General features: G+C 40.5%; 1 protein-coding gene across 1 annotated transcript in view; it reads left to right on the forward strand.

The window, feature by feature from the left end:
• The window catches only part of nfxl1 (nuclear transcription factor, X-box binding-like 1), a 170,011-nt gene that overhangs the window by 8,548 nt on the left and 149,339 nt on the right, over positions 1 to 12,124 (forward strand). Inside the window, exon 2 of the mRNA XM_043691569.1 lies at positions 3,576 to 3,743. Within this exon, the coding sequence (XP_043547504.1) occupies positions 3,576 to 3,743 (168 nt within the window). The remainder of the gene's footprint in view (positions 1 to 3,575; positions 3,744 to 12,124) is intronic.

The following is a 12,124-nucleotide window of genomic DNA, read 5'->3' on the forward strand; positions in this document are numbered from 1 at the left end:
ACACAAAAATCCATTCCCTGTGCTACAGATGCACAATGGTAGCAGTGAGCCATCTACACGATGCACTGCAGAAATTTGCCAAGGTTTCTTAGAGTCTTCCAAACCCACAACCATTACTATCCAGAAAGGAAAGGGCAGCAACTATATAGGGATCCTACTGTCTGAAGTTCTGTCCAAGTCACATACCATTCTAATTTAGATAAATATTGCTGCTTCTTCAGTGTTAATGGACAAAGACCTGTGAACTTCTGTTGAGTCATTAGAGTCTGAGAGATATACAGCACGGAAACAGACCTTTCGGTCCAACCTGTCCATGCCGACCAGATATCCCAACCCAATCTAGTCCCACCTGCCAGCAACTGGCCCATATCCCTCCAAACCCTTCATATATATGAAGGACGTGGTGGAGGCTAGTACAATTGCAACATTGTAAAAGACATTTTACAATGTTGCAATTGTACTAGCCTCCACCACGTCCTCTGGCAGCTCATTCCATACATGTACATCCCTATGTTTGAAAATGTTGCCCCTTAGGTCTCTTTTATATCTTTCCCCTCTCACCCTAAACCTATGATCTCTAGTTCTGGACTCTCCCACCCCAGGGAAAAGACTTTGTCCATTTGTCCATTTATCCTATTCATGCCCCTCATGATTTTATAAATCTCTATAAGGTCACCCCTTGGCCTCTGACGCTCCAGGGAAAACAGCCCCAGTCTTTTCAACCTCTCCCTGTAGCTCAAGTCCTCCAACCCTGGCAACATCCTTGTAAATCTTTTCTGAACCCTTTCAAGTTTCACAACATCTTTCTGATAGGAAGGAGACCAGAATTGCACGCAATATTCCAAAAATGGCCCAACCAATGTCCTGTACATCCGCAACATGACCTCCCCAACTCCTGTACTCAATACTCTGACCAATAAAGGAAAGCATACCAAATGCCGCCTTCACTATCCTATCTACCTGCAACTCCACTTTCGAGGAGTCATCAGAGTGCATTGAAGACATTGATGTTTTAGAATATAGTTACAGAGAAGAAAATGTGCACACATTTACTTGATTTTGAAATGTGAGATCATCTTATACTTTTGGATACAAGACACTGCTCCTGAAAGTCCAGTTGTTTCTTTCAAGGAGAAACAATCCTTTTTAGAAGCTAAATAAAGTTGTCCATTTGCTGAACAGCATCTGCCAAGGAGGTGCATGAATACAAATGCAGTCATGAATGACTGTTACTTCATGAATAGCTGGATTACTACTGGGAAGGAAGAAAACTGGTTACTGCAAGCCAGAACAGTGATATTGGAATCTGAGATATCCAGAATTTGGAGTTAGAAAATAATCTTATGAAATAGATTGGAGATTCAAAACAGAAGTTCAACAGTGAGGAAAGAACAGTAAGTTGAACTTGGAACAGTCTGAGAAAACACATCAAATTTTAGAAACCGTTTACTAAGAGGATAGTTCAACAATGGGAGCAACTGGCCAAAAAGCTAGCCAAAAAGAAATGGAGACACTTTTAGCCCCAATGGATCAAGCCAATATTGAATGTTCCAAAATTATTAATTTTTGCAAAGGTCTGCTGGAGCTTGCAGTTAAATCTTATAAGCAAGCCATGGAAACACTCCAGGTTGCTTTGAGTGAAAAAACAAAATCCCAAATGACAAAGGCCCCTACAATACTTTTGAGGAATACTTTACAAAAGCTTAAATTTGGCACCAATTGGAATTTGATCATGTTAAGTGTAAAAAGCTTTGCAAATGTCTGCTTAATCAAAAGACACTGTTGAGTAGCAATCCCTGCATGACCTGTGCAGAGATAGGTGGGTGGACTGGAGAAACATAAAGGCAATTCCCTTTACAACCATGACCCCAGAGCCCCTGTGAAAGCAGCTATATCATAGTTCCCTCAGAACACATGGAATGGGCACCTGAGTTTGTAGGGCTCCAAGTATGATATCCTTTTACCAGGCTCTGCATCTAGTTACATTCAATTAAACCTGTTTCTGTTCGCTCATGTGTAGATCTCAGATGACTGCAGTAGCAACTTTTTTACTTGGCAAGCTGGCATTGAGATTGCAGATTACGTTAGTGTGGAAACAGGCCCTTCGGCCCAACAAGTCCACACCGACCCGCCGAAGCGAACCCACCCATACCCCTACATTTACCCCTTACCTAACACTACGGGCAATTTAGTATGGCCAATTCACCTGACCCTGCACATCTTTGGACTGTGGGAGGAAACCAGAGCACCCGGAGGAAACCCACGCAGACACTGGGAGAACGTGCAAACCCCACACAGTCAGTCGCCTGAGGCGGGAATTGAACCCGGGTCTCTGGCGCTGTGAGGCAACAGTGCTAACTGCTGTGCCACCATGCCGCCCATAATGTTAGAGATGTTAGAGTAAATCTGGAAGTGCTCATCAACTGCATGATTCCTAAGAATTTTGGCGACTTCACATTCTGTAAGGAACAAGGAGTCACTGACAGAAACTTGTGGATGTCTGGGTTTAACTGTGTCTGTGTGAAAACTGGATGTTGTTTGTTTCATATGGTGATGGAGGAGAACCACAACATCTTGATGGTTGCAGTTATCCTTGTTTGCCCAAGACAATGAGAACAGGAATTTGCATTGGCCTGATCTTGAGAAGCACATGTCAGGTCCTTTGAAAATCATTTGAGAAGTTACTTACTTTGATACCAGAAATGATATGCTAATTTATGCACTTAAATGGGCCAAATTAAATGTTGAACCTAAAGATTTCAGACTAACTGCTAGTTACAGTAGCTGCTTTATGGAGTAAAATGCCCAGTATTGCTGCAGAAGACTATGCCAGTCTGGAGAACATCAAAAGTAATGCTTAAAATGATCAGTTATGTTACAAACTGCATGGATGAATTCTGATAGGAGTAACAATCAAGTTCTTTAAGATCATTTAGAAAAGGATAAAAATTCAGTTCACTGAATGGAATGGAAAATGATATGTTGTGGAGGGGCATGTATGAAACCAGAGGGGTTATGTCTGATCCAGTATTGCATCATTGCGATATTTCCATGGCCGAAAGAAAAACTGGGGTATGAATTTGATAAACTATGCATCAGATGCTGAAGACAATAATTTTGATGGTTTTTAAGATGTCGTGGTTGTGTTTCAAATTATCGTTCTGGTGTTTTGATTTTCCTTCAAATTACGAGTGGTGTTTTTTTCACATTTCAAAGTGCCGCTACTGACCCCCATGCCAGCAATCACATTTTATACCCTATATTCAAGTTGACCCTTTTTTTTTGGAAGGATTTTTTTAGAAGCTTCAAAAGTCAACTTGTGTTCCAAAGTCAGTAATGATCGTAGATGGAGAGCTATCTAAAAGAACAAAACTTCTGACTTTAAATGGCTTTTTCTTAGATCTGTACATTTTATAATCTGTGTCCTAATGCCTTTCATATAGCTATAAAATATCTTTGTGAAATCACCTGTCTATTTTTATACTTAATGCATTATCTGATATTGAAAAGTTTTACAGTTGTTATCATTAATACTTAATTTGTCTGATTGTTATATTTATGCAACTTGTCAACAGAGCTGTCATCATTGAAAAAATTTGAAGAAATTCGTAAGGCCAATCAGGCTGCAGCCCAAAGGTTTGCAAATGAGGACACTTCTTCTTCTGAAGAAGGAGAAGAGGATTTTGAGGGTCAGCAAGGGAAAATTGTTGCAACAACATTTACAGCATATTCTAGTCATATAGGTAATATAATTTGTTGTAACTTCAGTATTGTTTTGTAAATGCAATGCATTGAAAGGCATTGGAAGCCCATTATGTATATTGTTCGGTATATCATGAATTCACAAAGCATTGGGCTCTTGTGGCTTCCTAAAGAGTTAAATGTTTACTGTGAAAGTGCTTTCGAAAAGTAAGCCTTTTGTTTTGCATGTATCAGGTTAATTCAAAAGGAAACCAATGTTATGGAAAGCTGAAGTTTATGCTGTGAGAGAAGGAAGTGGTTAGCAAGTGTACTCTGATTTATAGGGGCATTGCTTTGGAAATTGCACCAGTTAATGATTAACAGTAAACTGCATACTTTAGGTTTTAAACCAATTACTCTCCCTTCACTCATTATTGATGTTAGTTGTCCCCTTAGATTGGTATTTTTGCAAAATTGCTTGGTGAGTGCAAGATGAAAAGCTTCAGGAAAATTTATCTATATTTAACAATAGTCAACTTTTGTACATTTATTTTCATTTTTAATAACAAATGTCCTTACCGACAATTCAGCTATAACATGATTTCACTTTTTGAATTCCAATATCTGGATAATAATGGACTTCTACTTTTATAACTTAGCATAAAACAGAAATTGTGAAACTGCTTTGTGCTCACTAGAAATGTAACGAATCCTAAAATCTAATTCAAGTACTTGCATTCTGCGTTGAGTACAGTTTCTATTAATGACATTTGAAACAAATGGATTAAGTGTACCTCAATTAAATTTCTAAATTTGAGGTCTGAAAGCATAATGATCAAATTTAGTAATGAGTTTAGATTTACACAATGTGATACTTTAGTAACTAGAATATCACTGACCTTTTATTTAATTTCTGTTGTGTGGTTTTGCTGGCAATGCCACCTGCAAAAATTCTCCCAGTTGAATATTCCTTCCCCTAAACACGACTAATAAATTATGCAAAATGATTATATAAATAAAGATAAATCACACTTCTGTTGCTTGCTTAAGTTGATTGAATAGATTGTACTTCAGTGTAATTTCTCATCAAATGGGATGACAATTCAATTAATATGTTTAAATTCAAACCTATCTGAATTTTTTGACCTTGTACTTACCTTTTTGAATCAGATTAAATAGTAGGTCGACAGAGGCAAACACAAAAACAAGTACAAATGTGATAATGAAATTCTTCCAGTCTTCGTATGGAGGTTGTCAAAGTAGAGTTAAGGCTTGTTAATGATGTTGAAATTAATATACTTCCTGGCAATTTTGAAAGGCAAATCTGATATTAAACAATGGTTTTGGTATCACCCTGTTTTGTGTCCTATGCTTAATGGACTCAAAATCAAGAAATTATTAGAAATTGACCCTAAATCTCCTATAATGGGGGTAGTGATGATGAAACTAGAGAAAAATTCTATGACGTAGTCGAAGCCCAATTGATTGATAAGAGGACAATCCCATAGTTTTCAGGTGGATTGTGTAGGATCAGTTAAATAGAGAAAACAAAACAAGTGTGGGTCATTACAGACCTTTTAAATAAAAAAAAAGTCATTAAACAAACCTGAGAACTATCTATGTGGAAATAATCAAGTAAATGGCACCGAAAGCAATTTCAAAAGGAATAGATTTCATTGAACAGGTGTATTGTTCAAATGTTGGAAGGTTGTACAGGATCTTATTCAGGAATTTAGATTTATATGAAACTTGAAGATGAATAAGAAATTGGCTGCAAGAGGAGACAGTAGCTGATACACACATATGGAAGTGGTTTCAAGATTGTGTCCTGAACAGAGTACCAAGGATTGGAGCTGGCTCTCTAATTTCCAGTCATCATAGCTGACCTGTTATCTATTTATAATAAGTAGCAAACCATTTTGATGCAGTAGAGTGATGAAACAGCAAAGAGTTGTTGAATGACTGAAATGTTTGGAAGTAAATGAGGAATACTGATAGTGAATAACCTAGGTCTTTTTGTGAGGGTGGGGTGTCCAAAACTAGAGGACATAGGTTTAAGTGAGAGGGGAAACATTTAAAAAGGACTGAAGGTTAACTTTTATGCATTGAGGGTAGTGCGCGTATGGAATAAGCTATCAGAGGAAGTGATAGAGGCAGGTACAATTACAACATGTAAAAGGCATCTGGATGGGAATATAAATAGGATGGGTTCAGATGGATATGGGCTAAATACTGGCAAATAGGACGAGGTCAGATTGTGGTGTCTGGTTGGTGTGCACGAGTTAGATTGAAGGGTCTATTTCCATGATGTATATCTTTGTCTCCAAATGGTCATGGATTATGTTAAAAATAAAACAATGCAAAGTCATTGGAGGAAAAAAAATGAGGTATTTGAAAGAGATGTAGAGCATGGAAACAGACCATTTGGTCCAACTTGTCCATGCCAGCCAGATATCCTAAATTAATCTAGTCCCATTTGCCAGTACTTGGCTCATATCTCTGTAAGCCCTTCCTATTGGTATACCCATCCAGATGCCTTTTAAATGTTGCAATTGTACCAGCTTCCATCAGTCCCTCTGGCAGCTCATTCCATACACTCACTACTCTGCATGAAAATGTTGTCCCTTGGGTCTCTTCTATATCTTTCCTCTCACCCAAACTCTTTGCCCTCTAGTTCTGGACTCTCCCACCCCAGGGAAAAGACCTTGTCTTTTTACCATATCTATGCCTCTTTTGATTTTATAAACCTCTATAAGATCACCCCTCAGCCTCCGACACTCCAGGGAAAACAGCTCCAGCCCATTCAACCTCTTCCTGTAGCTCAAACCCTCCAACCCTGGCAACGTCCTTCTCAATCTTTTCTGAACCTTGATCAAGTTTCACAACATCCTTCCTATTAGAGGAGATCAGAATTGCTTGCAGTATTCCAAAAATGACCTAACCAGTGTCCTGTACAGCTGCAACATGATCTCCCAACTCCCATACCCAATGCTCTGAATAAAGGAAACCATACCAAATGCTGCCTTCAGTATCTTATCTACCGTTGACTCTACTTCCAAGGAACTATGAACCTGCACTCCAAGGTCTCTTTGTTCAGCAACACTTCCCAGAACCTTACCATTAAGTCCTGTCCCAATTTGCCTTTCCAAAGTCAGCACCTCACATTTATATAAATTAAACACCATCTGCCACTCCTCAGCCCATTGGCCCATCTGATCAAGATCCCATTATAATCTGAGGTAACTTCTTTTGCTGTCCACTACACCTCCAATTTTGGTGTCATCTGCAAACTTACTTACTTTCCCTCCTATGTTCACATCCAAATCACTTATATAAATGGTGAAAAGCAGTGGACCCAGCACCAATCCTTGTGGCACACCACTGGTCACAGGTTTCCAGTCTGAAAAGCAACTCTCCACCACCACCCTCTGTTTTCTACCTTTTGAGCCAGTTCTGTATCCTAATGGCTAATTCTCCCTGTATTCCATGTGATCTAATCTTGTTCCTCATTACAGAGGAGTTAACCTTGTTGAACGCTTCACTGAAGTCCACATAGATCATGTCCACTGCTGTGCCCTCGTCAATCCTCTTTGTTGCTTCAAAAAACTCAATCAAGTTTGTGAGACTTGATTTCCCATGCACAAAGCCATGTTGACTATCCCTAATCAGTCCTTGCCTTTCCTGTCCCTCAGGATTCCCTCCAACAATTTGCCCACCACTGACATCCAGCTCACTGGTCTATAGTTCCCTGGCTTGTCCTTACCACCCTTCTTAAACGGTAGCACCATGTTAGTCAACCTTCAGTTTTCCAGCACCTCATCTGTGACTATTGATGTTACAAATATCTCCGCAAGGGGTGCAGCAATCACTCCCTAGCTTTCCACGGACTTCTGTGGTACACCTGATCAGGTCCTGAGGATTTATCCGCTTTTATGCGTTTCAAGACATCTCGCACTTCCTCCTCTGTAATGGATATTTTTCAAGATGTCACCATCTATTTCCCTCCACTCTATCTTCCATGTCCTTTTCCACAGTAAACACTGATGCAAAATACTCGTTTAGTATCTCCCTCATCTCCTGTGGTTCCACACAAAGGATGCCTTGCTGATCTTTGAGGGGCCCTATTCTCTCCCTAGTTACCCTTTTGTCCTTAATGTATTTGTAAAAGCCCTTTGGATTCTCCTTAACTTTATTTGCCAAAGCTATCTCATGTCCTCTTTTTGCCCTCCTGATTATCCCTCTTAACTATACTCGTACTGCCTTTATACTTTTGAGGATTCATTTGATCTATCTTGTCTATATCTAACGTATGCTTCCTTCTTTCTCTTAATCAAACCCTCAATTTCTTTAGTCATCCAGCATTCCCTACAGCTACTAGCCTTTTCTTTAACCCTAACAGGAATATATTGTCTCTGGATTCTAGTTATCTAATTTCTGAAGGCTTCCCATTTTCCAGCCATCCCTTTACCTGCGAACATCTGCCCCCAATCAGCTTTTGAAGGTTCTTGCCTAAAACTATCAAAATTAGCCTTACTCCAATTTAGGACTTCAACTTTTAGATCTGGTCTTTCCTTTTCCATCATTATTTTAAAACTAATAGAATTATGGTCACTGGCCCCAAAGTGCTCCCCCACTGACACCTCAGTCACCTGCTCTGCCTTATTTCCCAAGAGTAGGTCAAGTTTTGCACCTTCTCTAGTAGGTACATCCACATACTGAATCAGAAAATTTTCTTGTTCACACTTAACAAATTCTTCTCCATCTAAACCCTTAACTCTTATGGCAGTCCCAGTCTATGTTTGGAAAGTTAAATTCCCCTACCATAACCACCTTATTATTCTTAGAGTACTGAGATCTCCTTACAAATTTGTTTCTCACTTTCCCTCTGACTATCGGGGTGGGGGGTGTCTATAGTATAATCCCAATAAGGTAATCATCCATTTCTCATTTCTCAGTTCCACCCAAATAACTTCCCTGGATGTATTCCCAGAAATTTTCTCCCTAAATACAGCTGTAATGCTATCCCTTATCAAAAATGCCACTCCACCTCCTTTCTTGCCCCCCTTTCTATCCTTCCGGCAGCATTTGTATCCTGGAACATTAAGCTGCCAGTTCTGTCCATTCTTGAGCTACGTCTCTGTAATTGCTATGATATCCCAGTCCCATGTTCCAAACCAATTCCTGAGTTCATCTGCCTTCCCTGTTAGGCCTTGTGCATTGAAATAAATGCAGTTTAATTTAACAGTCCTGCCTCAATCTCTGCTTTGTTCTTGCCTGTCCTGACTGTTTGTTTGACTTGCTCCTTTTCCCAACTGTACCAGTCTAGGACTGATTTATTTGTTCACTACCTCCCTGAAACCCCACTCACACCCCCCTTGCTAGTTTAAATCCTCCCAAGCAGCTCTAGCAAATCTCCCAGTCAGTATATTACTCCCCTTCCAATTCAGGCACAATCCGTCCTTCTTGTACAGGTCACTGCTCTCCCAGAAAAGATGCCAATTATCCAAAAATGTAAACCCTTTTGCCTTGCACCAGCTCCTCAGCTACACATTCATCTGCTCTATCTTCCTATTCCTACCCTCATTAGCTCGTGGCACTGGAAGTAATCCAGATATTACTGAATGTGTCCGAATAACCAGAGGAGAGTGAAAGAATTCTGACCTGATTGTCAAAAATAGGCTATATCGAGAAGCAATTGACAAAATACGAGAAACTTTTTTTCTTGGTGAGTTTTGAGAAGATTTGTAGCTCAGTTTGAGGTTCTGGGTGTAGGTTTGCTCGCTGAGCTGGAAGGTTCACTTTCAGATGTTTCGTCACTATACTAGGTAACATCTTCAGTGAGCCTCCAAACGAAACACTGTTGATGATTCCTGCTCTCAGTTTATATGTTTGGGTTGGTGATGTCATTTCCTGTTCTTTTTCTCAGGGGGTGATAGATGGGGTCTAACTCGATGTGTTTGTTGATAGTTCCAGCTGGAATGCCATGCGTCTCTGAATTCTTGAGTCTGTTTGTTTGGATCTAGGCTGGATGTTTCGTTCCTCATCTGTATGTGTCCTTGCATACAAATGAGAAAGGGCACCACTTCAACTGGGACAACACATCATCCTCGGGCAAGCCAAACAGAGACACGCACGAGAATTCCTAAAACCATGGCATTCTAACTGGAACTCTGTCAACAAACACATTGACTTGGACCTGATTTATCACTCCCTGAGAAAAATAATGGGAAATGACATCATCACAGGAAATGACATCACCAACCCAAAGAAACCCAAACATATAAATAGAAAGCAGGAATCATCAGCAATACTTTGGAAGCTCACTGAAGATGTTACCGAGTATGGTGACGAAATGTCTGAAAGCGAACCTTCTCGAGCTCAGCGAGCAAATCTACATTCAGAACTTTTTTTTTCTATTGATGGAAGGATTGAGAAACAGTGCACAGATGTAAGCGTTTTCGCAAATACGTATCTGCTGACAGAAGTGATTTGGACAGTGTGCACTGATTTTAATCACAAGTGCCTACAAATATTTCAGAATGGGGCACATGACCAGTGGCCTAGTGATTTGAGGGAAGATTGGGACCTGGGAAAGATGGGGACCAGAAGTGAAAATGAGGTTTCTAGCCCTTGACCTCTTTTTGTGCTGATATCCATAGGTTTTTTAAATATAGATATGTTAAAAACAGAAAAGATTAGCAAAGACAAATGTGGGTTCATTAGAAGCAAGGACAGGAGAATTTATCCTAGGAAAGAAATGATAGGGAAGCTAAATAAATGCTTTCTGCCTGCCTTTACAAAGGATGACACAGGAGATCTCCGTTGAATAATTCACTTTCAAGTGTGTTACGAGAGTGAGGAATTGAAAGAAATTAATAGTAAAACAGCGTATTGGAATCAATGTAATAAGACCGTAATTTGAAAATTCCCAGGTACCTGATTGCCTTAAACTTGGAATGTTGAAAGAGATGGCTTCAGAATTGATGAAATAGGAAAGGTGCAGTCACCTTGTTGGGTGTTTACTATAGGCCCCCCAATAGCAGCAGAGATGTGGAGAAACAGATTGGGAAACAGATTTTGGAAAGGTGCAGAAGCCACAGGGTAGTAGTCATGGGCGATTTCAACTTCCCAAATATTGATTGGAAGCTTTTTAGATCAAGTAGATTGGACGGGGCAGTGTTTGTGCAGTGTGTCCAGGAAGCTTTTCTAACGCAGTATGTAGATTGTCCAACCAGAGGGGAGGCCATATTGGATTTGGTACTCGGTAATGAACCGGGACAAGTGGTGGGCTTGTTAATGGGTGAACATTTTGGTGATGGTGACCACAATTCTGTGACCTTTCACCTTGGTTATGGAGAGAGATAGGTGCGCACAACAAGGTAGATTTTATAATTGGGGGAAGGGAAATTACGATGCTGTAAGGCACGATTTGAGGAGCATACGTTGGGAGCATACGTTGTCAGGGAAGGATGTGGTGGAAATGTGGAACTTCTTCAAAGAGCAGATACGACGTGTCCATGATATATATGTACCTATCAGGCAGGAAAGAAATGGTCGGGTGGGGGAGCCTTGGTTGACGAGAGAGGTTGAATGTCTGGTAAAGAGGAAGAAGGAGGCTTACATAAGGTTGAGGAAACAGGATTCAGACAGAGCAGTGGAGGGATACAGGATAGCCAGAAGGGACCTGAAGAAAGGGATTAGGAGAGCTAAGAGAGGGCATGAAAAATCGTTGGCGGATAGGATCAAGGATAACCCCAAGGCATTTTATGCGTATGCGAGAAACCTGAGAATGACGAGAACGAGGGTAGGTCCGAGCAAGGACAGTAGTGGGAGACTGTGTATTGAGTCGGAAGAGATAGGAGAGGTCTTGAACAAGTACTTCTCTTCAGTATTTACGAACGAGAGGGACCGTATTGGAGATGAGGAGAGTGTGAAATGGACTGGTAAGCTAGAAGAGATACCTGTTAGGAAGGAAGATGTGTTGGACATTTTGAACAACTTGAGGATAGACAAATCCCCCGGGCCTGACGGGATATATCCTAGGATTATGTGGGAAGCAAGAGAGGAAAGTGCAGTACCGTTGGCAATGATCTTCTCGTCTTCACTGGCAACGGGAGTGGTACCAGGGGACTGGAGAGTAGCGAATGTTGTGCCCCTGTTCAAAAAAGGGAATAGGGATAACCCCGGGAATTACAGGCCTGTTAGTCTTACTTCTGTGGTAGGCAAAATAATGGAAAGGGTACTGAGGGATAGGATTTATGAGTATCTGGAAAGACACTGCTTGATTAGGGACAGCCAGCACGGATTTGTGAAGGGTAGGTCTTGCCTTACAAGTCTTATTGAATTATTCGAGGAGGTGACCAAGCATGTGGATGAGGGAAGAGCAGTGGATGTAGTGTACATGGATTTTAGTAAGGCACTTGATAAGGTTCCCCATGGTAGG

The sequence above is a fragment of the Chiloscyllium plagiosum genome, chromosome 1 (genome assembly GCF_004010195.1).
Source record: "Chiloscyllium plagiosum isolate BGI_BamShark_2017 chromosome 1, ASM401019v2, whole genome shotgun sequence".
NCBI lineage: Eukaryota > Metazoa > Chordata > Chondrichthyes > Orectolobiformes > Hemiscylliidae > Chiloscyllium > Chiloscyllium plagiosum.